The sequence below is a fragment of the Cebus imitator genome, unplaced genomic scaffold (genome assembly GCF_001604975.1).
Source record: "Cebus imitator isolate Cc_AM_T3 unplaced genomic scaffold, Cebus_imitator-1.0 Scaffold76, whole genome shotgun sequence".
Classification (NCBI taxonomy): Eukaryota; Metazoa; Chordata; class Mammalia; order Primates; family Cebidae; genus Cebus; species Cebus imitator.
This window is the reverse complement of record NW_016107391.1, coordinates 9,497,362-9,525,354: the sequence shown is the minus strand read 5'-3', so window position 1 is coordinate 9,525,354 and position 27,993 is coordinate 9,497,362. Positions and strand designations below refer to the sequence as shown.

General features: G+C 52.4%; 1 protein-coding gene across 8 annotated transcripts; it reads right to left on the bottom strand.

Annotated features, from left to right (window-relative positions):
* Positions 1-240: 240 nt before the first annotated feature.
* On the bottom strand, positions 241-27,993 carry SEPTIN8 (septin 8). 8 transcript variants are annotated; one of them, XM_017532443.2, is made up of 11 exons: positions 26,824-26,905; positions 16,437-16,503; positions 15,334-15,454; positions 14,158-14,353; positions 13,635-13,821; positions 12,408-12,569; positions 11,724-11,820; positions 11,392-11,560; positions 11,072-11,204; positions 10,739-10,929; positions 241-1,577 (listed from the first exon to the last, which is right to left on the bottom strand). In XM_017532443.2, exons 2-11 carry the CDS (start codon positions 16,464-16,466, stop codon positions 1,412-1,414), a joined length of 1,452 nt encoding a protein of 483 aa, XP_017387932.1. In that variant the 5' UTR covers positions 16,467-16,503; positions 26,824-26,905; the 3' UTR covers positions 241-1,411. The 8 variants fall into 8 exon arrangements, with proteins under 8 accessions (XP_017387932.1, XP_017387925.1, XP_017387926.1 ...); XM_017532436.2 differs by lacking the exon at positions 16,437-16,503 and having other exon boundaries at positions 26,824-27,993; XM_017532437.2 differs by lacking the exon at positions 16,437-16,503 and having other exon boundaries at positions 241-1,574; positions 26,824-27,993.

The following is a 27,993-nucleotide window of genomic DNA, read 5'->3' as shown; positions in this document are numbered from 1 at the left end:
AGCCCTAGCCTCCAAAGCACCCTTGGGTATGAGCTAGCATGCAGTTGGCAGATCAAGACCTGGTTTCAGAGGGGGATCATGTAATGTTCACTACATAACTACCTGAGGATTTGACGGATAGCCAAGCTCTGGTTTAGTATTTCTTTCAGAAGCATTTTCTGTGGTGGGTCACAGGAAGACAACACCAAGGTCATGAATGCCCAGTCCCCATGGATAAGAAAACAAAGCTACTATGACGTGATGTAGGGCTTTGGCCTCTTTATTTTCTTTTTACAGGTAATTCCACAAGTAAACGACTTTATAAAGCACTATGGCTCTGACTATTCCCCGAATGAGCTGCTGAGGATGGAGCTGGCTATTCTGGACACATTGCACTGGGACCTCTATATCGGGACACCGCTGGACTTCTTGACTGTAGTGAGTAGGAGGCGTTTAAAGAGTCTACCCTAAACTTGTTTATGCCTTTGGAACAGCTGTTTATAACATAGGACGGCAAAGCACAGGCGTGCACACGTCCTTGCCCATGCACCACAGTGAGGTGACCCACGAGGCTTGTGACATACGGAAGAGTAAAAAGGTATCTTAAATCCAACACAGTTCCACCAGACTCCCACTTCTAAAGGACATTAAATTAACTTTACAAAGATTTTTAGACGGCACTATTATGGTGAGTTTCTCTTTTAAATACACACTGCAAAAATATTTAACTTTCCATTCTATGAATACATAAATATCTGTCTGCTTTTGCTACACTTTACACACATTCACTTAGCTGTCTTTATTCACCTACACACAATCCTTGTTGAGGCTTTAGACCATATTGATCTGGCACTTAAAAAAATATCATACATTAGTTTGTATTTGTTTTAGTTGGGGCAATGATGGTCATCCTTAAGGATGTGATTCTGTTAGTAAGGCAAAATTATGCAATGTGGAAATGTCATGGGATTTTGGTTTGTTATGAAACATGAAGATTAAATTACTAAGGGCGGTTTCTTTATGAAAACTGGCCACTGTTGCCAAGTTGCAGAGTTTCTTCTTATCATAAGCAGATACCAGTAACTTCATCTTGAATAGTATGTTTCTATTTTTCAGAATGGAAACATTGTCATCTAGGTACTCTCCACTCATAATGGCCTTGTCAGAAAGCAGACTTTCTTTTCTCTCTGGAGTCAAAGCTCAGCTTGGCCACAGAATGGGCATTAAGCCTCAAGCCCCTTATGGGCCCATGGATAGGAATGAAAAGTGTTGGGCAACATTTGATGTTCCCTAATGGAAATTTAAATTGTTTGCACTTTGGGTCATTGGTATATGAAACGTATGGGGTTTTCTGTTCTAACATTAAAAACCATGGTCTCCAGTTTCATGCCCTGGTGGTCCTGAGCTGGCCCCATGTGTTGGAGCTGCTGCCTCAGAGGAATCCTTCCCTCCACGTCGCATCCCTGACCAGGCAGCTGCAGCACTGTATGGCGGGCCACCAGCTGCTGCAGTTCAAGGGCTCCACACTGGCCTTGGTCATCATCACCTTAGAGTTGGAGAGGCTCATGCCCGACTGGTGTGCTCCTATATCTGATCTGCTAAAGAAAGCACAGGTAGACATCAACTTTGCCCCAAACCAGGCTCTGTGTTTTGTCCCTTTAGCTGATGCACTCTGAACCCAAAGGGATACCCTTCGCCCTTGTATCCTCTGGAAAATGTACTGGCCATAACCCTGGAAAGAGTCTACCCAAAGGCTAGGCCATGCTCTGTGCACTTGGAACGTGTGTTCCCTTCAGTGGACCAATGAGGGTGGTCTCTGAGAGTGAGAGAAACTGTATCTCAATGGCAGCCCTTGTAGCCAAGAAGACTGTGAGGGAGTTAAGGGGATGTCCAGCTTAAGAGGAAGCAACCCTGAGCTTAATACTGGGGAGCATAAATTCTAAACTCCTTCACACTTCACATTTGTATGAGTATGGTACCAGATTCTGGGGTACCATGAGGCAAGCACTGGGGCTGTCGGGGGGAGGCATGGGGAGAGGAGTGTGTCAGAATCCCTCAGAACAGATAGGTTAGGATGGAATGCATAGATTAGTGACAATTTTACTGAGGTTGAAGATGGATGTCCCTGAGATGGTAGGGTTAGTGGTCCTTAGTTAGGTGGTTGGACCTTCCTGAACTTGCTTCATGCTAACATTTTGGCACTCAATGGCCAATTTCTTAGAATGTACGATGGTTTAGCTTCAAGATGGCCACTCTACTCCAATACAGGTTGGTAATATGCAGTACAGCTGCTGCAAAGAACTTGTAGTGCGGCAGCTGAGAAGTTTTCAGTCATCCACCTGCACAGACAGCTTTGTGCCACTTGCCAACCAACCCCTCTGCCTCCACCCCAGGACCTTCAGAGCATAATGTGAAACCTCCTGGCTTGGACTACTGTGAGTTCTTTGGCTTGTTAGGAATCCTGTAAAAAGAAGGGAAGGTGGCCCTGGAAGAGAAACTGAGAAAAAGTTCCCAACTGAGTCCTTAGAAAAAAAAAAAAAAGAAGGGAGGGAAAGGCAGGCTGGGGTCAGTGGAGGTCAGGGTGGTCTGAGAGACCATGACCCTGTCTTCCCTTTTTCTCCTCTGGGCTGAAGCCAGGGAGCCTGAATGAATGTTCAAATGGCAGCTTGTTTTTCCTTCCTTCTCTAGCAAGGGTTGGCATTGGCCTCAGAGAGCGCTGGAATGTGAGACCAAGAGGCAGGCCTGGCTCAGGGCTGAAAGGCTGGTGCTGGTTCTGACTGACCAGATCCTTCCAACTTCCCAGGCCTATCCCAAACACATATGCAGTGCTTCCAGTCCCAACTACCCTGCCTGCCACTCCTTACATGGGACAGTCTCTGCAGACACATTTATCCGGACATGGCCATGACTTATGTCGTCCCTTTACAAGGACTGGATTATAAAGTATGCTTTGTGTAATGCAACTTGAGAAAGCTTTAAGCATATCTTTCCTTTGTTACTCTTAAGCAAAGTGGTTTAAGTTATTAGTTTAACCAGAGGGATTTTGCGCTAATGAATGGGTATTATAGGCTAACACCTGTGATGGGAGGCGTAGCTCTGAGCGCTTTCTGTTGGGATGAGCAGGTTCTGAGGCCGAGCTGGCTCCAACCACAGTGCTGCCAGGAGGAGGAAGTGACTAGCATGGCTGTAAGGAGGAGCCAGCTGCCTCTCTCAAGCTGTGCTACCACAGAGCCATTCTCTAAGCAGGGGAGTGCAGCTGACGAAGATGCCAGCTGGGGTTGTGTAAGTTGTGTTGGGGACATGAATGACTGAGCCACACATTCAGAGGTGGTTTGTGAAATCTTCCACTGTGAACTTTTTTTTTTTTTTTTTTTTTTTGGTAAATGTGCTAAGCCATGGGGTGGGAGGGGAATGATTTACTAGGTGCAAAGTGGTCAAGGGCCAGATGTCCTATAATTGTCTGTATTATAGAGTCAGTATACATCTCTATTTTTTCTTGACACACTTTTGCTTGTTGGAGCTTTTGTTAAAAATAAACTTTAATTGCTTCCAATCCTATAAGAATCTTATTTTGCATATATGAGCTACCATGCATTTAGGCTTGCGAGAGTAAGATACATTTGGAACACTACTTCCTAGGGCATATCAAGAACTCTCCTCTAGTCCATCACCCATTTTACAGATGGAGATGCTGAGGCCATGCTGTTCACAGCCACAGCTTCCAGTGGTAGCCGTGAGTGCTCTCTGCCTCCTTCCTTCCAGTGTGAGTGGGAGCACAGTGCATGAGGCAGGAGACCATCCCGAGGGCCCATACCAGCTTGGGTGTCCTGGGCTTTGGGGAATGCTGGAAGACATCTGGGCTGCTTAACCAGGTGGCTCTAGATGTAAGCTAGATTCCCAGAGCTGATCCAACTCAACCTCTTGGAGAAAGCAGAGGGTAGATCTGTGAGTTCTGGGATCTGTGAGGGTAAGAGACAATCCTCTGCTCTGCTCTTCTGTAAATGATAGAACTCTTCTATAGGGAAGCTAACTTTTTCTTCCCAAAATCACACTTGCAGATTTTAAAAGGTCGTGTGTGCTTTTCAGGTTTCTCTTGTGGTCCCAGGTCCCATCTTACTTCCCTCTAATATTCTTTTCTGATATTAGGAACTCCTGTCCCACCTCAACCCAGAGATTGGGAAACATTTCTCAGGGATAAATATAGATACAATCCATCTTCCTTTTGACCCCACCTGTAGAAGGGATTGGTGAAAGAGTGAGGCTGAAGAAAATGGAGATGGAAAAAGCTCAGAGGCAGATGCTATGGCACAAATAAAGGTAGGTAGGCTCAGGGAGGAACAGGGCAGGGGGAGCATCATGAACCTGTCTTAAACTTGTCCAAACAGTACTTCCCTGAAATGAATGAGCCAAGTAATTTGATAATGTTTCTACCACCTAGGAGGCCCTCCTCCATGCTGGCTTCCTGGAGAGTTTCTGTCCTTCCAAGCTTGGTGAATACTTTGCCTCCCTGCTACCTGCCTTCCCACAGGTGGAGCTGAGCTATACCTTCATTAGGGATGTATGCACACCACTCTCCCTGAAGGGATCCCCATCTCAGTCCCCATTTTCTCATTTTGGTCTTCCCAGAGTCTACCTAGCACTTAATGGAGAAAGCTCCTTAGCAAACCCATGTACTTTTTACCACCTTTCAACCACCAGTCGCCCTTCCTCAACCAAACTTTTGCCTGTCCCCTAGGGCTTTCAACCTCTATAAAACTGTCTCAGGTCCATGAGCCTACACCATCCAGCTGTGTCCTTTAACACTGGCCACACTTCTACCACTTTTTCATCATCCCATTGAGATGCCAAGGAGCAGCTGTAGCCCAAGAATTAAGGGTACAGACTGCCAGTGTTCAAATCTCAACTTCTCCACTAATTTGCCATGTGACCTTGGGTAATTACTTAAACCTCGGTGCTTCAGCTATAAAATGGGGAGAATAATGGTCCCTAATCATAGGATTAGGATGAGGATTAGAGGAGTTAATGCATGGAATGTGGTTCTGAGTGGTCCTGGCACTCGAGTGTTAGTAGTCCCCTGGCAAGCCTTTTTGCTAAAGAGGAACACTCCTAGAGGGCAGGTGCTCCTTCTGTCATGTCCTGCACCCAACAGAATGGGACCCAATAAAGATTTGTGGACCACAGGCTGCACCTTTACCTTCCTAAGTGTGACTTTCCTATGACTCTTTCCTCCATCTCCCACTTATCCAAGAGCCTTTCACAGATGCCAGTAGCAGGGTTTCCTATTAAAACAATTCCTACAGAAGTAGATCAACCTCCACAAAATTCACAGAACAGACAAGCTGTATTTTACCACAATTACAGCAGATTAATGGGCTCAGGAAACTTGTTAAATCAGAAGAGCTACTGCCCAAAAAAGACACCACAGGAACTCAAAATAAATGCAAAATTTAATGAAAAAAATGAGTACAAAGTGAGTGGAAAAGAACAAAAACAGTCAATGAATGCAGGAGTAAATGAATTAACACGTGAAGCAATTTTAGAAAAGCAGGTTAACGTAACAGTCTAGCAAAGCCACACTTCCCTTGGGCCTCTTAGCCATGAACCCCACTTAACAGGGAGCCCACATTTAGACATACACAAGCATATGCAGTCCGTAAGCACAATTACAAACCACCTAGATCAGGTACCCACAACTAAAAAGACCATATATCCCCATTGGCCTGGGACAGTTCCGGTGCATTCCTGTTGACCTGGTGTAATTAACAGCATCCCCTTGCTCAATAGTCCCAGTTTGGACACCAAATTATATGGTGATTCTTCTACCCCAAACCAACAAGATTTATGAAAGACATGACAGTAAATGCCAACACGATCCTGTAAGACAGCCCTAATAATGCCAACAAATGACAATGAGAAAAGGAGGGGTAAATGAGACCCTGCAGACATAGTCACATTCTATGAGGGCTAGCTTGTTAAACAGTGCCAAGTTTTAAGCTCACCCTATGCACCAAGGTTTAATTTGGTCTCAGCTAAAGATGATAAAATTCCAAACACAAACAGCAGGGGGAGAGGTGCGGTGAGGCTTGCTAGAGAGACCTGTAGAGGCAGCTCAGACTTCAGAAAATGCAAGTCTGTCAAGTGTCCCTAAAGATACCAGGAAGGCTTAGACCCACAGGCAGGCAGCCAGCCATGAGTATGGCCTTTCAGTATACCCGGGATGCAACCTGCATGCCACAACGTACGAATGGCCCAATCTGCCCACTCCAGAGTCCCAGGTTGGCCCATGAACCAGGAATTCTCATTTCTTATGTAACCAAGGAAGCTGCTGGGTCACCAGGCCTCATCTTTAGAAATACATTAGCTGAGAGAGGCTATCTTAAAGGTCAAGCTCTGACCCAACTGAATACACTTTCAGACATAAAACTGCCCTAGAAATGAGCCACTGGCAGCCCACATTTGCCCTGGGTATGCCAGTTTACCTTTTTAGATAACCTCAATGAAGCATCAGTTTTCAGTTACAACCAGATGTGGACTTACTGTGAAGCTAATGAAGCTTAATCTTCAGGGCCCCTTCCAAGGCCTTGTACCTAATTTTATATTAATATTGTTTTTCTTAAGTCTTTCTAGATAATTCAAGCTTCCAGCCCCACAAAATTGAGATCCATTCCTGGTCATGGCATAAACACTTGGAGAATTGTCACTAGAACCTGCTCTGCTGCTGGAGCATGGAGCACCTCGCAGGTAAAAGCTGCCTCTTCCTGGCCGTGCCTCAGTGGACACACACAGCTCATCCCCTACCTCTCCCTGAGCAGAACATCATCTCAGGGACGCAGGAGGAAGCCAGGACTTGGTCCTGGAGATAAATAATGCAGGCCAGGCAGAAAGGGGGAAATGGTCATGCGAAAGAAGACAGGGGCATGAAAAGCAAACTACCAATTGCATAATAAATTAGCGCGGCTTCCTGAGGCTTCCAGCCAGGGAGTATGCTAGACTGTGAGCTCCTCGAGGGGAGCGCTATGCATTCCTCTGGGTAGCTCCAGTGCCCAGCATGGCGCTTTAACATTAAAGCTACCCTTCCTCTCATCTAGTCATTTTCCATCTCCCATTTTACCAGGCCGTATTCTCAACACTGACATTCTCGGTGGCTTGTAAACCTACAGGAGCACAGAAGAATCAAAGCTGCTAGTACGCTAGTACTTTCTTAAAATGTTCTCCTTTGGAGTGCAGCTGAAGGGGCAAGCTCCTTTGCTGCTCATTTTCCCCTAATTGCCTATATACATCAGACACCTTCATCTCTTCACCCTGTGACCCAGCCAGGAAAGAAGCAATGACTTTGAGGTAACAACCCTTTTCCCACTGAGCACTCTTTGCATTTGGAATATGCAGGATTTGCCCGGGAGTCTTAATTGGAGTCAAACACTTAACATACACACATGGAGTTGGTCCCTGTTTCAGGCAGCACCTCTTGGGCACAGACAATGGCTTTGGGCTGCTGTTCCATTTACATTCACAGTAAAAACGTTGGACATGGTCTCGTTCATGTTCCACTTCCATCCATAAAGAAATGCCAAACACTGTCATTACAGGAAGTTTATTACCCACCTCTCCCTGTATATGATAGGCATACTTTATACATAAGAAAGGTTTAGCGGTATTTTTAGTTTTTAAAAATCAGGGAATCTGTGTTACTTATGAAAATAATGGGAGAGGATATTATTTGTCTTGAGGCTGGTGCCAAAATAAATATTTAGAAGTGTTTTAAAGTTACTAAAATTAAGGTCTAGGTTAGAAAAATTAAAACGAGGGGAACTGGGTGAATTTTGCAGCATGTATACCAGACCACACAGCTGCACCTAGGGCACCACGTGAGTTGCCATCTCCACGATGAACAATTAGGCCTAGCATCCCGGCTGGGGCCTTCGCTAGAGTGGCACATAACTGCTCCGTCAGGGAATAGTGACACTGTAAATGGAAGACCAGCCACTGGCTCTGAAAAAAATAAACCTCGTCAGTTTTGGATTCCAGCATTCATGGCTTTTACGTGTTTGCATAGAGAGGGGTGGCCCCCCAGGCCTGGGGCAGCCTGCGGCCAGGGTCGGGTGGGGGGAAGCAAGGCTGTAAACACTGGAGTCTGTACCGGCTCCCAGTCCGTCCTCACACCATGTTATGGGAGAAGGGTCACAAGGTGTAACTCAAGCAACTTAACACATGAAAGTCTAAAGTCCACTCTTGACATGTAAGTCTGTGCGTGCGTTAACTGAAAAATAAAAATAAAACAAACAAAACAAAAACAGACACATTAAAAGATACACAGACCAAATCAAACAGAAGCAAAAGACAGCAAAAATGGACACTGAGAAAGGGCAATCAGTTTGGCATTTGTGATCAGCAAAGCAGAGAATTCACTTCAGTTTGTGGTATCTCAAGCTGAGGGTCAAGATCTGATTGGGAAGTAATTTTGTAAAAAATTTGGATTAAAATTTAAAGAATAAGTACAACCAATCAGAACCACTCAAATGGTCACGAAAAACACCCCTGCCCCCATTCCAAAAATGCACTCCCACTCACACTAGTCCCGTCACCAGGGTGGCATGAAGGAGTGCTCCCAGTTACCCCACCTACCCCACTCTTGGCCTCCATGGGGCTGTCACAGGAAGAGAGTTTTCTCTCCCAGGGACCAAACTGACTGAAGCTTTCTAGCATGTCGAGCAAACAGAAAAGACCTGTTTTCCAGGCCCAGGCCTAGAGAGCACATCATGGAGCCCAGGCCACATGGGAGAAGCAGGGAGACCAGACACTAGTGACAAGCCCCATCCTGAGGGCTGTGCTGGTGTCCTTTCAGCGTGCCTGCACCCACCTTCACTGGCCCTCAGACCCTGAGCTGGCCACAGATCCTTGTCTGCTGTTTCCACAGCGTATTTCCTAGGGAATCCTGGCTACCTCTTCTTAATAAGATGGCAGGAAGTAGAGCAAAGTCACTTTGGGTGCCAGCACCTGGGTCACAGACCTCCACCCCCTCCCAGAAAAATCCTGATTTCTGAGCTGCCAGCTTGAACTCTACACAGGTTCCAACTCGCAGAGCCCCCACGCCCACCAAGCTGAGAGATGGGCATGGGAGCGGGGCTGGAAAAAAACACAGAGCAGAGGGGAAGTTCATGGCTGAGGGGAGTACAGTGCTGGGGTCCTCCCTGGGGACAGGCAGGGGCACATCTGTCCCCGCACTGTCAGCTGCTGGGGTGGGGCTACCGGGCATCAAAAGGAAGAGGATCTGTCTTGAAGCAGAGGACAGACCTTAGGAGTGAAAATTGGCAACCAATTCTGAAGTACCTGGTTCTGTCCCCCTCTCTCCCCCAGCAAGAAGCCCTGTGAGTTTCTTCTCCTTGGTATGTGTTTGTGGGCCTCTGTGCATGTGTGTACTATGTGTGCCGGTAGATATGTACCTGAGTCTGTGTATGTGATGGGGCAGGAGAGAAAGACAGTGTGTGTGCACATGTGGTTAGGAAATGCCATATTGGGGGTGTGGTGGGGGCAGGGCTAACACCAGAAGCAACAGCCCAGGGCCACAGCTAACTATGCATTCATGGCCCTAATGGCTAGGCCCCACTGCCACCAAGGAAGGAAGGGCCTGGGCATACACATCCCCAAATATCCCAGGAGGAAATGGATCCCAAGAATGAGGGCCAGGATGGATTCACCTGCTTAGTTCCTAGGTTGGCAAGAGAAGGATGGTACCCAAGATAGGCTGGGGCAAGGAGAAGCAGGGATGGACAGGATCCCTACAGTGTGACGTGGCATGGCTGTGAATGAGGTGGGTGGGCAAGGGAGAGCCCCAGCAGGCAGGACATCTGAACTCCAGCTAGGGGTGTGGAAACAGGCTATGAAGATCACCAGGGAGAAGCGCCTCAGGGTTGTCCCCACCTGGCCACTCCACTGAGTGCACTCCTGGTGCTGGGAAGGGCCTCCCTGCCATCCAGTCTTTCTCTCCTCTCACTACTCTGCAGGAACAACTCTAGCCACTACTTGAAGGGCAGCCCCTCTCCCCCAAAGAACCCACAGAGCCCCTGTGGGAAGCTGCTTTCCTCCTTTCAGCCCTGCAAGCCCTTCAGGATAGCTGTGCGCCCTTCAGGATAGTGTCCAGGAGGCTGGTGTTCGCTGGCGCAAGTACCCACAGTTCTCTGTCGCCACCTGCCAGCCAATACAGGCCACACAACACTGTCCCACAGACTGAGGAGGGATGCCCCACAGCTGTCCAAGCAGAAACCACCATGGCTTTTCCAATCTGGCTGGAAATGCTGACATTCCCAGGTCCTGTCCCTCCCCTGGCCTGAAAGACCATTCCCAGCATTCCCAGAGCCCTGCAGCTGCACCCTCTCCAGGCTGCGCCTTGCCTGTGAGGCTCCACCTTCACCACGCTGCAGCAGGGCCACAGCTGCCAAGGGGGCTGCAGGAGAGCAAATGGGTGAGCAAGAAAGGGGAAGGAGGAGGAAGAGGAGGAGAAAAAATGGGAGAAGGGAGAGGGAGGGGGAGAACAAGTGAGAGTGCCTGAGTATAAGAGCAATCCAGACCACAAGATATTGGATCACTAGCGAAAAAGGCGAGCAAGAAAGCTGGGGGGAGAGCCGCTGATGATGAGGGAGAACAAAACAGGCAAGGGCAAGAGAGGGCGAGCAGGAGAGCGAGAAGGGAGGTGAGGGACAAGAATGGAAGCAAGAGCCCACAGGAGCAAGAGGAGCCAGCGCAGGGGCAGCCTGCCACCTACTTCTTCTTGTCCTTGTCCTTCCTCAGGGGCTGCTGCGAGGTGGCGTGCAAGGCCTGCGACTGCAGGGCCTCCACCGCAGCCTTCCGGCGGTTGAAGGCGTTGGTCTCCTCCTCCAGTTCGCGGCGCTTTTCCTCCACCTTGCGCTTCTCCTCCTGGTGGACCCGCTTCAGGTGCTCAAACTTCTCATGGAGCTGGCAGCAGAAAGGGGGCAGAAGATGAGGGGAACAAGAAGAGAAGGGCTTGAGCCTGGGCCGGGAAGGCAGCCCCACCTCTACTTTCAGCCGGGCCTACCCTCCCTCAGCTCCCCAACCCCAGCCCCCAGCTGGCACACACCTCCCTTTCCTTCTCCTTCAGCTCCAGCTCTGTCTCCTTCACTTTGTTGACAAACATCTGCCTCATCTCTTCCTCCTTCCTCTGCAGCTCACTCAGGAACTCCTTCCTCTTGGCCTCGTATGTCTCTTGTAGGCTGTGGAGACCCAGAGAAGAGAGGCAAAGATGGGATTGTGGCAGAACTGGGTAGGGCAGAGGCAGAGAAGGAGAATCACATGGGCACAAAGGGTAAGAGGATGCTGAGGTCCCCCAGGGGACAGATGCCAGTGTGGCGTGTCTGGCCACAGCTGTGAAGACAAGCTCACTCTGGCTCAGGCTGTCACCTGAAGGGCTGACTGTCACCATCGCTGTCTTGAAAGCCCATCTCCTCCAACTTGCAGCGCCGGTACAGCTCGTAGTGCCGGCTGTGGGTCTGCTCGCGGAGGTCCTCCATGTTCACCCGGATCAACATCTCCCGCAGCTTCACGAAGTCACAGTGATTCTCATTCTCCACTGAAACCAGAGGGCCGGTGGGGCATCAGGCAGGCATGCAGGTGGGCAGACTCCAGAGTCAGGATGGGCACGCAGGTGGGCATGGGGAGGAAACAGGCAGCAGGGCAGGCCAGGGGACTCAGTTCTACCCCCAGCTGGGGATGCACTTCCCCTCCACACTCACCCTGCACCACTCCCCAAGGGTACTGCCGTGCTCGGACCAGTTTGTTCCCCACCTTCACCTCCTCGGTGCTGCCCACCACGGCAAAGGGCAGGTGTGCCTGGAAAGGGGCCCAGGTATGCATGAGCCCTGAGCTGACACAGGCTAATGGCAGACTCTCCCTCCCTGCCCCTGGGTCCTAGGGAGGGGCTGCCAGACCTGAACAAAGGCTCCAGGGCCAGATGCTTACTTCTTGGCTCTTTTCTGGAGAAATGTCCCAGAACTCCAAACAGGGGAGTGGGCTGAACCCTCAACCCCCTCCCTGGTGCTCTTGACTTTCCAGGCTGTTCTTTCAGCCCTTGGGCTTCCCAGGACCCATCAGAGCTCCCTGAAAGAACCTGTGAGCCGGGCTCCCTTCCAGGTTCCCAAACCCTTAAGCCTGCTCAACTCCTTCAGTTTCCAGGCTCCTCCCTGAGTCTAGATCTTGTGACACCCATACCTAGGGTCCCCAGTGTAGGCCCAGTATCAGATGCCTCCTGTCCCCTGCCCATAGATGTAAGACTGGCCAGCTCCAGATGCCCACCCTTCTGTCCTGGAGAAGCTAAGGCTGGAATCCTGGGGAACAAGAGTCTCCTGGGGCTGTGTCAGATCTGTGCCGGCTCCTCGCCCTCTGGCCCCAGGGCCCTGAGGCCCTCGCCCAACGCTCACATTCATGACTGCGTTAATCTCTGCAACAGCTTCGTCATCCGTGGGAAACTGGTAGATCTGGACCCCGTTGCTGACCAGCTCGCCCATGATCTTGATCTTGAACTTGTGAAGCTCGCTCTTGGAGATGGTGTCAGCCTTGGCGATGATGGGAATAATGTTCACCTGCCAGGTTCAGGGGAGGGGACAGCAGGCTGGTTGGCTATTTTGAGCAATGGTTCCCATGCCATGCCCAGGATACGGATACCCATGCCCAGGCCATATCCCTGGGCGGGGGGGGCGGGAGGCCAGAGGGATGGAACTCCTCCCACAGGCAGTCATGGTGCAAACCCAGCCACCTGTGGCCATTCTGATGGGTTTTAACAATGGGCTGCAGTGCTTCTTACAGCCCTGGTTCCCCCAAATGACCATCCAGCCCCAAAATTGTTCCCCCAAAGCATATCCAGCTTTGAGCCAGAATGCTCTGAAGGTCCGAATTGGCCTGGGGCCTGACAGAAGGAGTGGTGGGGGGCTATGCTCCCTACTAAGCAGATAAAAGGAGCCATAAGAAGACCTCAAAATCTGCCAGGCCCAGGCTATCCCGTTTTTCACAATAAAAATTAACTCCCGAGATGGGAGGGCAGTCATGTGAGAGCTGACGAGGGGCTGTGCGGCCACATGCCCTTCAAGATGCACAACCCTTCCTGATCTTCCCATAAAGCTGCTCCATTCTCTGTCCTTAACAGTACCTACTCCTCATTCACATCCCAATTCTGGGCCTTAACTCTCCTCTCCCTAATGGGCTCAGAAGGAAGCAAAGGACATTTATGTCAGGGAGGGAGGGGGAAGTGAAGGGAGGAGCTAGAAATTAGGAATTGAGAGACAGAAAATGAGCAGAGAAGAGGTTGAGACAGGAAGGGAGATTCCCTGGGGCAAGAGGAAGAGAGAGGGGGAAGAAAGCCTATCAGGAGGGGGAGGGGCCAGCAAGGCTGAGAAAGAGAATGATTCAGCTGCAAGGGGCTCAGGGCCAGACCCCAGGCACAGGACTCTGGAGAAAGAGCCCAGAGCAACGGGGGCCACTGGAGCAGGAGGGACAGATGCAAGACAGAGAGAGGATCGAGCCAATGGGGGTCCGCCCTCAAGCCCCCGACCAGGTCCCTGAGGACCACAGTGGACAGGCATGACGCAGCCACCACATCACACCCCAGGAAAGACTATGGAACCCATGGAACCGGATGGGGAAAGGGATACCTTGCTGTCTAGTTTCTTCATGGTCACCAGATCCAGGGACTTCAGGGAATGCCCCGTGGGCGTGATAAAGTAGAGGCAAACGTGGATCCTCGTGTCATGGTAGTCGAAGAGCGAGCGGCGGATCTTCAGCTCCTCCTGCAGATAGTTTTCAAACTGCGCATCGATGTAGTCAACGATGGGCCTGTAACTACAGACAGCTCCATCACCCAGGAGGCTGGCAGCAGAGATCGGGGGCTTGGGGCTTGGAGGGCTCAGGGCTCAGGGCCAAGCCAGGCTGTACCCCTGCCTTTTCTCTCTGGGAACAAAGAGCTTCTGCCTGAGGATCCCTGACTAGGTGCAGGCAGCTGACCCCTTCTCCAGACACCTAAAGGAGTAACTGGTCAGCTGGTGACCACAGAGCCTTAGATTCTCCCCAAGAGGCCCTCCCTGGCCGCCTGAAGTGTGCAGGCTGGGCTACTGGTATGGGGGCCAGTGTGGGTGGGGTGGGAGGAGGCTCAGTGGGGCCGCCCTTCCCGCCTCTTGCCTCTCATCCTTATTGATCTGATCCCCGAAGCCCACGGCATCCACAATGGTCAGCTTGAGCTGCACATTGCTCTCCTGGAGGTCGTAGGTCTGGGGCCGCAGGCGCACACACGCCTCGTGGTGACTGGCTTCCTCAGTCTCGAAGGTCGTGTTGAAGAGCGTGTTCATCAGTGTGGATTTGCCAATGCCGGTCTCCCCTGAGAGGTGGGGACAGAAGGGGAAGAAGCAGGTGGCAAAGGCTGGAACCGAGGCTGGCCTTGGCTGGTGGCTAGGCCCAGCAGGTCTCAGGCATCCATGGCCCCCAGACAAGAGAGAGAAGCAGGCCACCCACCCCATCCCTCTTCACCCCCATTCCCCAAGAACTATCTTTTCCTGTAGCCTCAGAAATAATGTGTGGAAGAAAAAGCCAAAAGTCGGACTTGGACAGAAGACATGGCTGTGTGGGATGTGTGATGTGTCCTCAGGGAGCAGGGAAGAGGCAGAGCCGGGCAGCTGTGTAGACACCACTGCAGACCCAGTCACCTCACACATAACCTGCTCTACACGCCACCCCTCCCAGGCCCAGGGTGGTCATGGGGCCAGGAGGACCAGGGTCTGAAGCTACCAGTGGCTCAACCTACACACCCTGGGCAGCCCCAGATCCACACAGTTTTAGCTGGGGGATCTTAGGCTGGGCTGCTTGCTGAAGCGCACCTGCAGAGGGACCAGCACAACACTTTGTGCCCTTCTGGGAGTCCCAGGCAGCCTCTGAGAGCCTCTCTGCTCGGGGCTGTATTTGTTCATATGTGTGCTGAAGCACTTACCACAGGATATGGTGATGAGGGGCAGAGCTGTTTACCATAACGTCCTTGACACATGGTAGGAAGCAGTAAATGAGTACATATTTTTTAAATGAACAAATGAATAAATGAACCTGGATCTCTGTGATAAACACCCCAGTTTACAAAGCACTTTCATGTGCTGATTCTGTTTACCCTTCATGACAACGCTGTGTCAGGCCTTGGCTCCAACTCTATCCTTGACCCTGGCAGAGACACCAACCAAATCCTCATCCTGACACCCCCAAAGTTTCACTCTGCTGGGAAGGCCCCTTGCAGCTCAACAAGGGGCTAGAAGCACCCCCTCTTCTAGGAGGTTCTCACCCACCCTCTGTCTGAGGCCAGGCCCTGACACTCACCCACACAGAGGATGTTGAAGCTGAACCCCTGAGTGACCGACTTGCTGACCAGCTGGTCAGGGAGGCTGTCAAAGCCCACATGGCCGCCCAGGGAGAGGCTCCGGGGCTCTGCCTCTGCATTCTGCCAAGAGAGAAATAAAGCAAGGCATGAGCCCAACGGGGAAGAAAGGTCAATGTTGCAGGGGTGGGTGCTAAATCTGAGTTAAAACAGCAAAACAGCCCTGTCCCTTGTCTGAATTGTCAACAAATCTCAGACACACCCTGAACACCAACTCCAGGCCAAGTTTCCCCAGAGGGAGCCCAATGGCCGGGGGGGAAACGCCCTTCCACTCTGTGGCTCTGCTCCACTTGGGATGGCCAGGGATGCCTGGGCTGAGGGCTCCATCTCTCCTGGCACAGGTGGTCCTAGGGGCTGTGGCAGCTACCCCTAAGGGCCCACCTGTTTTCCTACTCAGGAGGAGGCCCCAGATGGTCCCAGAGGCCCAGATTGGAGAGTGTTTGTTCCTGCAGCCAGCTCTAAGGAGAGGGGGAATGCTGCCCCTGCCCAGCCATCCCAGCCCCTCCTGCTGAGGCATTGTAGGTGTGGTCCAACCCCTCAAATGCATGCTGCCTCAGGGGGGCCTCCTCCATCAGCTGGGTGCGTGGTCCTCCATGTTCACTGCTGCTCCTCACACACCCACATGTGGGACTCATGCAAGGACTCCTGCAAGGAGCCGGCCCTCACTCAGACAATCCCCCACTGGGGGTCGATCCAAAGGGATTGAGATTCTGAGGCCTCCTCCCTTCTGCCTCAGTGGTATTCTCTAGAGACCCCCAGCTCCTGGCTCCTGCCACCCTCCCACCCCATTCAACCCTGGTTGTCTACACTGAAAGTTCCGGATGAGAATGTGGAGGCCTGGGCTTAGCAAAGAGCTGGGCGGCATGCCCCGAGTGAGCTAAGGCCACCAGAGCTGACCCACCACTCTCTAAAAAGAAACCATGAGGACCCAAAGCAGGTCATGGGCACACTCCAACTTGTGTGGCTGGTTTCTCTGACTCCCTGGAATGGGGTAAAATGCTACCCCAGAGAAGGTTCCCAGGCTCAGTCCCTCTGGAGGGCAGACCTTAGACAGATCCATGTTGTGCAGAGACATGCCTCCTCCATTGCTGAGCCCCCCTGCCCTGAGACAGCTAGAAAGAGGAAGGAGAGGAAAGGGCAACGGATTCAGTCTCTTCTGCCCACAGCTGCGGGGGGAGGAAGCAGGTCCAGCTGAGGACAGCCCAGGAGAAAGGGCCAGTGGGAGTCCTTGTGCAGATGTGGATACAGGCAGGGGGTGAGGACCAGATGGGGGGCTCTGGCTCCTGCCCCACAGAGGTGTCTCCTCAGCACCTGAGCAGCTGACCTGTGCTGCAGCCCACTGCCTTGGCCTGAACCCCTCTGGTCATCCTTCCCTCCCAACCAGAGAACCCTGGCAGGCACTCGAACCCAACCTTCTCTTCTCCATGACTGATGTCCCACAGCAGCCTTGCATCATGACTCCCAAGTGTGGGTGCTGGCAGCCTAGACCCCACATGGTCCATCTGGGCAGTTGTACCATCCCCTCAAACAAGTCAGGGCTACCCCTAAACCTGCTCTCTCCCACAACTCTCTCTCAATGGAGCCTCTGTTCTTATAGCTAACCCTTTCTCCCCATCACCCAGCCCCAAAGCATCATGTACCAATCTCCCCACTCAAGCACAGGTCTCCTTAGGGCTGCAAACATCATTGGAAAAGGAGGTCCCAAAGGCAGCTTCGTCTCATTGGTGTCTACATAAAAAGCAGTTAATGAATCCTAGGAGGTGCTGGGTTAGGTCCAAATCCCTTAGTGTGGCATTCCAGGCCTTCTTCACTGGCCTGGTTCCAGCCCAGCTGGTAACTCTTAGCTCCCTTTTCAAACTCCACCCCTCCCCTGGGGTCTACAGCTTACTCTACCTTTTCCTTGGCACCTGCTCTCACCTGGTCCCCAAGCACTTACATTCCAGACCCCTCACCCAGCAGTGATCCTGTTTCCTAGTACTATTGGTTATCCTTTTTTAATGCATCTTGATTCTCCACCTATTCTATAAGCTTCTCTATGTTGGCTGCAGGTTGGGGAGGTCAGGTTTTCATTTCTTCCCTCCCTCCCATTACTATGCCCAACATGCTGGACAACGCTACCATTTATAAGTTACTGAACACAGCCTTCAACTGCTATGGCATTGGGGCACCTCCCCACCTTACACAGGGCTTCATTATTGAGCCTCTGTTCCACCTGCTCGTGGTAGCTTGAGGATCAAATGAAGGACACAACAGTCAGTCTAGAGCTTTTTTATTATCATGCAAAACTGAAAATCTCCAAAATTTAGAGCGTGCTATGCTTGCAAAGAAGGCTATGTGTTTATTCATCCACTTCTTCCAAGGGGTGACACAATCAGGATGCAATCCAACATCCTGTAGTCTGCCGCCAAAACCCACCAAGTCAGCTGTGTCTGGAAACCACACACACACACACACACACACACACACACACACACACAGCCACAGAGCACTTACTGAGAAGCAGAAGCCATTCCTTTCCTGTTTTCCTCCACTTTCTTACAGTTCTAGGTTCCAGAGGCTAGGTGTAGCACTAGGAGTGGTGGAGTCAGGTCTCATATAAACCCACCTATCCACACACAGCAACTGCAGAGTGTCCTCCCCTCATACAGCTCAGCTACCTCTGTGGAAGTGTGGGTACAGGGAGGTCATCATCCCTAAGTAGTTGCCCAGGCTACACTCTGTTATTGCAGGGGCCACACATCTGGGGCAATGTCTGTTCAGGAGCCCCAGGGACCAGTTGGGGTTCTGAGTCTATGAAGCGTGCATGCACACACACATGTACACACACAGAAGAATGACCACTGGCCCTGATGGGGAGAGTGTTGTTACTTGGTCCCAGGAGACTGATCTGACCTCCCGGCTTTACCAAGGGGTGAATCTCACTAATGCCAACTCCCTGACCATAGATTTGGCACTGACATGTGATCTAAATTGCTCCAGGGGGCCTGCCCCAGGCATCTCTACCAGCCTGAGTGGGGTTACAACCTAGAAGGAACCAGCAGCTTTTGAAGCACCTCCTCCACATCTCAGCTACCATGACTCAGAAATAGAGTCAGCTCTCCCAGTGGCTACTAGCCCTGCAATTTGGTAGGTAAGACCACAGTTCCAATTCCCCGGTGTGGGAGCCAATCAGCATGATCCCATGGTTGGTGCAGGTACAGGCAAGTGATGCAAGTTGAGCCTTAACGACCATCTTTTGACTATTAACGAAGCTAGCCTAAGGCTGCAGTCCACTCACAGGATGGCAGAGCCAAGAAAATCACAGAGAAGAGAGCGAGCCAGTGTCTGCCTATCTCTGGGCTTTTCCCCTTGCCCCTGGCCATATCCTCTTTATTGCTGAGGCTAGTTGAGTGGTATTATCTATTACTTGCAAATGAAACATCTTCAGTACTATAGGATCCAAAGCAAAACTCTAGATGCAGAGGAACAGGGAGAAAGCGAAGAGAGCCAGGAAAGGAGGGACAGCGTGGAAGGTAAAACATCTCAGTGTTCACGACCAAAGGAAGGAATGTACGTCTGAGATGATACCAACAACTCACTGAGAACCACCATCCGTGAACTAAGCCAAGTGATTTATACCCAGGCTCTTACTTAGTCCTTTCTCACTGTGGACGGCAGAATCCATGATGATCCCCATTTTACAGGGGAGGAAACTGAAGCACACAGAAGCTAGGGAACTAACCAGAGCAGAGCAGGGATTTGAGAGCAGTCCAAGCTCTTGTCCCAAACCACTCTGCTTTATTACCTCCCCTGTTCTTAGCAGGCTCCCAACTCATTCATTCAGTCACTCAACACACGCTTACTGGACACATCTGCTGTGTGCCAGGAACTGGGATGGCTGCCAATGAAAACATGAAGACATCAGATCCTTGACTTCAGAGGGAAGAGTCTAAATTCAGATGCCTTTAGAAGCCAGGCAAGTAACATATATGGGTGAAGGGGAGCAGCACAGTAATAACAATGGTGACAACAGACACAGCTAACATGTATTGCACGCTTAATATGCGCAACTCTGATTTCATCTCATTTAGTCCACACATCAGCCTTATGAAATAGGCTGTAGCAGCCTCCCCATTGTCCAGATGAGACAAGAAAGGCATCAAGAGAGTGTGTAATTTGCCCAAGACCATATTGCTCAGGCGAGTGAAGCCAGGATCTGAATGAAGATAACATGACTGTGAAGCCCACGCCTCTAGTCACATCACTCCCTGCCTGCTGGATGAAAGACAGCCGCTGACTCGACCAAGCGTGGGGGCTCCCGGGGAGAGGTGGGAATGGCAGAGAACTGCAGAGCCCATGCTTATGCTCCATCCATGGTGGCCGCAGTTCCACAACTCCAGCCAACTGTGGGAACGCAGATCTAGTGTTGCCAAATCTTCTCATTTTTAAAGAGAACTCAAATCCGTCTCTCTCTCTCTCTCTCTCTCTCTCTATATATATATATATATATATATGTATATATATATATATAATATTGCTGTATATGCTTTATGCTTTTATTTTTATTTTATTTTACTTTATTATGAGACAGAGTCTGGCTCCATCGCCCAGGCTGGAGTGGTGTGATCTCAGCTCACTGCAACCTCCACCTCCCAGGTTCAAGTGATTTTCATGCCTCAGACTCCCCATTGGCTGGGATTATAGGCGCGCAGCCGCCAGGCCTGGCTAATTTTTGTATTTTTAGTAGAGACGGGGTTTCACCATGTTGGCCAGGCTGGTCTTGATCTCCTGAACTCAGGTGATCCACCCACCTCAACCTCCCAAAGGTGTGAGCCCAGCCCAGAAATGTATGCTTTCATGTGAAATTCTGTAATTTTTAAAGATTTACAACCAAACTGAGAATACCATGAGGGCCCAATACAACATGTCAGGGGGGCTGGTGTGGGCCAAAGGCTGCTGGTCTGCAAGCCAGCTCTGTTGGGAGAGTGAGCTGGAAGGACCATGCAGCCAGGCTCCATTCTCAAGTCAAGAAGCCCCATGGCAGACTGCTCTGTGGGGAGGAGCCTTCAGGCGGGACAATTTCTTGGACCTGGGAAAGAGGTAGACCCAAAGCCTCTGGCTCATTCCACACACCCAGCTCCCTGCGGTGCTCACGCAAGGGTGGAGGTTCTAAATGTCTTCAAAGTCTCAGGATACAGAGAGTTGGCAGCTCTGAGCTCTACACACGCAATGAGAAACTCCATGGGGCGATTATCCCCTCTCTAATCACTAACAAGCTTTTGGCTCCTGAGCCAGGCCCAGGCTGTGTCATCATTTCTTTGGCACATCAAAGACAACAACCAAAATAATAACTGCTCAGGCCGGCTGTGTGCCTCCATGCCCGGCCGTCCAGGACAAAGTAGAGAACAGCATTTTGTTATGCAGCCCAGTGGATAACCAGGACGCCCTTTTCCTGATCAGGAAATGCTCTGTCTGAGCCTCCTAGAGCAGCACTCCTAGAGCAGCCAAGAGGAGGAGCTGCCCCTTTTACCAAGAAACAAGGTGGGATCTGGGAAGAAACTGCATCTCATGGCTGCCCACACACAAAAACAGGTTTTTTATCCGGAAAGAACTGGAAATCTGCTGAATGTCTAAACCAACAGAGCTAGAGAAGCTGTGGGTGAATAAAGACTTCTGTGATCCAAACCCCCAAACTAGGCTGGCTGTTGTGATGGGAGTAGAAAGGATGCCCCACCATAGGTGGACTGGCTCCTGAATAATGGACAAAGAGCAGCCCCCAAACCCCGGCCTTTCAGAGTTCTCCAGTGCCTTGGACTTTGGATGCTTTTCTTCCTCTGGGCTCCATGCCTAGCACCCACTCACCTGTGCACCCAGTAAGGCAGACAGGAAGCCCACTCCCCAGGGAAGCCCCAGCCCTGGGGGTGGCCCAATTAAGTAACTGAGCAATGAATCCAGGAGTCAATGCACCACTGGGAGCCTTCTCCACCCATGTTCCTGGCACAAACTATGCTAGCCCTGACTCTAGCTGCTCCCAGCAGCCTGGGCCTTAAATAGCCAGAGCAGAGGCCTTTAGCCAGAACCCATGGTCGCGGTCATAAGCACAATTGTCCTTGAGCCTGAGAGGAATCCTAGGAATTTTCCCAGGAAAGGCTTAGGCTCTGGTCCCAGGATTCCACAGCAAGCCTCTAAGCCCAGGTCAGAGGTTACGGGAAATAACCAAGGAGACATATATGGGAGGGTGGGGGTGGGATGCTGCTACCCTGGGCCAGGAGGGAAGAATAGAGGCAGGATATACCTGTCCTAAATCAAGAGGACACCTGGGAGCCAAAGCATATTTCTCCTACAGTGGGAACAGAAAACTTGGGAGAAGATTCAAGCAAGGATCACCCTCAATGGTGCCAACATGATAGCAGTCAAGGTAAGAGGGAGAGAGCATCTGGGCTGCCAATCATCCTCACAAGGCCAGTCCTGCTCCACCCATCCTGGGAGAACTTTGGGAGCAAAGCCATCCCCTGACCCCAATACTCTACTGTCTCTGCTTCTCTGTCTCACTAAGAGGCACTGTCTTCCCTTTCTGCACACAGCCAGGCAGGCCGCAGCTTATTAATTTGGGATAGTGTGTTTCACACTTTTCCCATCAAAATCTGATTTCCAGGAAGCTAAAAGTACAGTTACCGGTAGCTGGGCCAATGCTTGCCACCCCAACCCCCAGTCTTAGGACAGACACATTCTTGGCCTTTATTGTGCTTCCTGAGAGGGAGTGGTCTATCCCACCACAGAGCAGATGGGGAAGGCACTCTGGGCTGCAGAAGGTACCAGAACTCCAGGCATTCATATTTTCTCACTTAGCTCAGGGACTCCAGTGGCAGTCACCACTGCCTTGTAACAGGGAAAGCCACAAGTGGTCTGGATATCACTGGCAGGAGGAGGCGGCCTCTGTTTCACCAGCAAATGAAACCCTTAGAGGAAGAATGTGGGCAGCAAAGGTGCCCCGCCTTCCCTCCAACCCCAAGATGGATGCCAGTGCTGGAAAGGAGTAGAGGATTGCACGGGCACCAACACGGGTCAGCAGAGGCATGGGGGCGGCACCACTATACTTCTCTGTTGCTTGTCCCATTCATTCCAACACCAGTGCAACATTAGTTTGTACCCAGTCCCAAGAGCCAGGTCTGGCAAGTGGACTTGGGACCATACCCACAGTCCCTCCTGAACCTCAGGCCTCAGGCAGTCCGAGCCCTGGAGGCCTCTCAGAAAACAGCCAGCCACCCGCCAGCCGACATGGGCCCCTATACCTTCCTCTGCTGGTTCTGTCCCTCTAACTTGGCCTCTAGGATAGGAAACACCTGAAAGCCATGTGTCCTGAGGAGAATATCTAATTTGCCCCAAGAACATGTAGGGCAACTGCACGCAGAGCCATGATGACCCCTGCCCTGTCCTCCATTGCCTCTTCCCAGCCCAAGTGCTTACAAGAGCTCTGAAGGTTCAGATGGCTCCAAAAGAAGCCAGCAGAGTGCCCCAGCTCTACCATGAGGGCATGGAGACCTTGGGAGGGTGTCTCTTCCCCAGGCAGATATGTCTCCATCCTGCATGTATAGCTCTGCATCTGGTTGTCTGGCAAAGCTTTTGCCTTGGGAGCCATGCCTGGGGATCGTGAGACGCAAGCTGGCAGCACAGAGGCAGGAAGGCTGGGGAGGCTGCAAGGGACACACAGAGGCCAACTGGCCCTCAGGCCCTTTGCTCTATCATCCTGCAGCTGCTCGCTTCTGGTAGCTGGACTTGAGCCACAGAGACATTTATGGTAGTTACTGCCCCAAATATAATATATGCTTCCACCTAGCCCATCCGAGGGCTCCACCCTCTCTGTCATCTCAGGTGTTAGAGTTTGGATCTTGTTCCCCCGACCTTTACTGGCCAATGACCAAAGTCTGCACCCTCACCCAGCCTTGGGCTGTTGGCATCAACAAGACAATGCGCACAAAGCACCCACTGCCTTCCCTGTCATCCAAGGTTTTTGACAAAAGTCAGACGCTGAGTTCCCAGCCTCCATCCAGTCTCCCTCCTCCTTGGCCCTGTGCTCAGTCTCCTTCTTGCCATCCTCTCTGTTCCTAGTGTGTGTGCTCCCTGGGATGACCAACACCTTCATATCAGCCCTGCAGCTCTGATGCACTGCGATCAAGACCCCAAGCAGACGTTCCTGAGGTGGGCACGCATAGTATGTTATGATGCCCAAAAGGGTGGGAGGCAGGCAGACTCACCTCCCAGGGGAGAGGGCAGAGCTGTGGCTCTGCAGGTGGTGCTCACATGTGCCCTGAGAGCTGCACAGGTGTTTCTTGCTCAACTCCCATTTCTTTTCGGCATGGCTCAGCAAGGAGGTTACTGGCTGTTTATACAAGATGGGGAGATACCTCTCTGACAGAGACCTTGAGCCCCACTTGGGTGAGGGCTCCCAATTCCTGCTTCAGGAGAGACCAGGTACTCCCTGGAGAGCCCGCTTCTTGGGGAAGTATCAAGATTACAGGGGTGACAACGGAAGTGACAGATGGTGCTGGGGATAAAGCAGAGATGGGGGTAAGTGACTGGCTGGGAAGAAAGCCAGTGTGAGGCTGCGTGCTGCACGTTTCTTCCTTTCCCCCTCAGCTTCACCTTCCCCAGGACCCAAAGGGTCTTTCACCACAGGGTCTGAACCTGTAAGATTCTGGCAGGAGAAACACCGGAGCTGGTCCTGGGGAAGGAAGGGCTGAGCCCTAGAGTCAGGGTTCCAGTTAGGAGGAGTTGGGAACAAGAATGGACAGGAGTCTGGCTGTCCAAGGAGGGCAAAAAGCAACAGACCCTCCCCAGAGGGCTGCCCCACCCACGCACACACAGGGGATGCCCACCCTCACCCCACGGCTGATCTAGGTTGGAACAGGGCCAGGTCAAGATGCCAAGGCTGTTGGCCTGTGGGGTGTACACCATGCTATGTGAGGACATGGGAACCCAGTGCACATCCATCTCAAAGTAAAACTCTGTATGCTGTCTAAGCTCCAGGTCAGGACAATTCTCAGGCCCTGCAGTACTAGTCTGACCTCTGAGCTGGCCAGAGGGACAGCGTAGACTTGACACAACTCCATCACATCCTGGGGCTTGCGAAGCACCTCAGCATATTTCCAAACATGCCATGGACTGCAATTAACCCTCCACAAACTCTTTGAGGAATCAGTGTGGCTGTGCCCATTTTACAGCAAGATAAAGGCAGAAATGATTTTCCCAAGATGACAAGCCAGGAGGGGTGAATGGAGTCCAGACTCTTAAACTCAGGCTAAACTCCACCCAAGGTCTCCACCCAAATCCAACCCTACCCAAGTCCTCCCAGGAGGCTGACAGCCCAAAGTGCGGAGGGTGTGGAAGGTGTCCATCCCTCCAGCTGAAGCTGGCACAGCAACCAAGGCCCTGCACTCAGGCTCCACACCCTTGCCTGAGTCAGTCCCCTCTCTGTGCCCTGGCCAGCCCGCAGCCAGTACCCAAACTCCTCACAGGAATGGTCCGAGAGCAAACACAGGAGCCCAGGGGAAGGCCTGTCCAACCCACAACCTGGCCTCTCAGCTAACCTTCTGAGGACCATCTCTGGACGAGCAGGGATGGAAGCCCTACCCCAAGTGCCATGAACAGGGCAAATACATCCTCTGCTGCCTTCTTACATAGGGGGCCAGTCCTCACATCCACATGGACAATAAGTAGCATATATTATTTATTGTGTCCTTACCATGTGCCAGACACAGCTCTAAGTACATCCTCTGGATTCTCTTGTTGAATCCTCACAATACCTCTATGATAGAGGTAATATTTCTATCCCATTATACGCACGAGAGCACCAAGGGGTTAAATAACCTGCCTAAGGTCACATGGCCAACAAGGAGTGTCTAGGATTCCTATCAGGCTGTCTGATTCTGGTTTCTCTACATACCTCTCCCACCTGCAAGATCAACTGTTAAACCTCTGGCCACAGACAAGACCCAGACATAACTTTCCAGTCAGCTGGGCACAGAAAATGCATACAGACACACATGCAGACACCCAGGCACTCACGGGTCTCTTGGCCTCCAGCTAATCAACAGGTCTGTTAGGATTCAGGTGCTGCCATCCTTCCGTACATAAATTCCAATTTATAACACGAGGCGAAGTTAATCTCTGAGCAGCCCAGCCCCTGAATCTGTTCCTCATGTATTTAAACTTACTTAACCGACATACAGCCCCCCTCCCCAATGGGAATAAAACAACCCAGTCTAGAAATTATGAAACCCAGAGCTCCTGCTTTAGTCATGCACATTTCCAAAGTAGACGAAGAAATGTATTTTCAGATTAAAGGGAAAATTTACATATATAAATTCGGATGACAGTATTTATAGCATTACTTACATAAGTCCTGGCTCCCTTATTTAGCCCCAGAACCAATTCGTTATCGTTCACATATTCAGAATTCCCCCCTCCCTCCAACATCCTGGGCCTCCCTCCTCCTCCTCCTTTTCTTCTCCCCCTCCTCCCCCTTCCAGCCGACCAGAGCCTCACATGCTGGCAAGAGGACACAGCTTCCTTCACTGTCACAGCCTAGCCTCCCAGACACACCCAGATCCAGCCTTAGACAGCAGGGGACGTCCAGGCACAACACCCCAAAGGCCTCCCTCCCCCGAGTGAATTATGAAAACCTTTAGTAAGTTGGCTATCGGCAGGCTCCGGCCCAGTGAGACCCCTGCAGGGACCACCAGGGACGTCAACCTTCTGAGGACCTGGACTGGAACCCAAATAAACGCCCACTGGGCTGAGTCTGGAATCCCTCCAGCTCCTGGGGAATGGCTGCCGCAGACCCGACCACTGAGGCCTGACCTGCCTGGAGTCGCATCCAGGATCCCGATGCGGAAAGCGGGGGCGGAGGGGAGCGGGGGAGGAAGGAAAAGCAGGCCCAGGGTCTTCAGGACTCAAGTCCGCAACTGCCCTGAGCTCATCTGGGGGACTTCCTCGGATCCCTGGAGCTCCATTCTCCCCCGCTGTACCTATCCCGCAACACCTGCGTGGCCAGGAATCTCCCCAAGTGTGCAGAAAGAAACATCCTAGGCGATGGGGGTCGGGAGTGTCCCAGACCCTTCCCTGCGGCCCCGTGTCGGGGGCGGAGGGGGGCACCCTGTCTTCGCACCTGCCCGGAGCCAGGCGGGTCTTTGCTCCTTCCCGCGAAAGGGATTTGCTTTGCCTGCGCCCCAGGAGGTGACCCCGGCTAGCCGCCCCGCAAGGCAGGCCGCTCGACGCTCCGGGACCCCCAGCTAGCGCGGCTGAGAGTCCCCGCCGGGGTCCTCGAGCTGACCAGGCGTCGAGGCCCGGCCGAGGGGCACTGACAGCCCGCCTTGCGCCCCCCGCCAGCTGCAAGGCGGCCCCTCCTGCGCCCCGCGCCTCCCGCGCGCGCCGCGGCCCAGCGGGGCTCTCACCGAGAAGCGCTCCAGGTCGGTGGCCGCCATGGCGAGCTCCGCACCGGGCGGGCGGGCCGGGACCAGCGCAGGGGCCGCGACGGGGACCAGCCGGCTGCGGGACGCGCTCCGCCCGGGCGGCTGCGGCTGAATGGATCCAATATGGCCACTTCCTGGAAACTCCCCTTGGCGGCGGCGGCGGGAGAAGCCGCGGAGCCGCCCCTGCCCCCGCCCGCGGGACCGGCCTCCCCGCCCGGCCCGGCCACGAGCACAGCCGGAGCCCCGCCGCTTGGACGGCCGGTGGTCTCCGCTGCGAGGCGGGAGGTGCCAGCTGCGGGGACTGCCGGGACTTGTAGTCCGCGAGTTGGGGGCCGGGACGGCAGTGTCGGGGGTCTGGGGGGCCAGTGCCCAGCGGGCCGCCGCGTGTCCCTGGGGGCCCGGGGCTGAGCCGGGGAGGGGGTTTCCTGGGTCCGCCCACTGGGAAGCCTTTCCCGCGGGGGGAAAGTGGGTCACGGCGTGCGCCCTAAAGATCTCCCCCACCAAGCCGTCTCCACCCGCTGGAGCCTGCAAATGTGCCGGGACCACCAGCCAGAGTGTGGACGAGCTGCAGGCGACCTGTTGGATCCGGGAGAGGCCGCGGCAGCCTGGTCTGCGAGTGTCTTGGGCCCCACCTGATGCTCCGGCCAGAGTCAGGGCGGGAATCCGGGCGGGACCCGCGCGTCCGGCCAGGAGGCCTTCCAGGGCAAGGCACCAGCCTTTGGCTCCTTGCACAACCAACGAGCAGGATGCGCAGTCTGGGCTGGGATTCATGCTATAGGAAAGCGGACCCCGACGGTCAAGGCATCATATTGCAAGTGACCATCACCCTGCCTGTCCCAAGGGTTTGGGACAACGTCTTAATGGAGTCCCAGCATTGTGCAAAGAGGACGACCTCTTCCAATGCGGGCACGCTCTCTCCGCTAATGTCACTGCTCAAAATGTTCAGAAAAATAGCCCTTATGCCAGGGCCAGAGGCCTCCAGGGGTTCTGTATCCTTCCCACTGACCAACCATACAAAAGCAGCTCCCAAATCCTCTAAAACCCTGTTTCTTTCTCTTCCCTCTGCCTTTTTCTCTACTCTGTCTGGGAATATGGCAAGATTGGTCCCCGACCCCGCAATGGCCTCATCCCAGGTTGGTCCACCCTCCACAC

Excerpts from the sequence above, each read along its gene's own strand:
- SEPTIN8 (XM_017532436.2), bottom strand. The coding sequence starts at position 27,612 with ATGAATCCCAGCCCAGACTGCGCATCCTGCTCGTTGGTTGTGCAAGGA. Across the intron at positions 13,822-14,157 it reads CAGATCAATAAGGATGAGAG|TTACAGGCCCATCGTTGACT; the intron begins GCAAGAGGCGGG and ends AGCTGTCTGTAG. Across the intron at positions 12,570-13,634 it reads TGAAGAAACTAGACAGCAAG|GTGAACATTATTCCCATCAT; the intron begins GTATCCCTTTCC and ends TGAACCTGGCAG.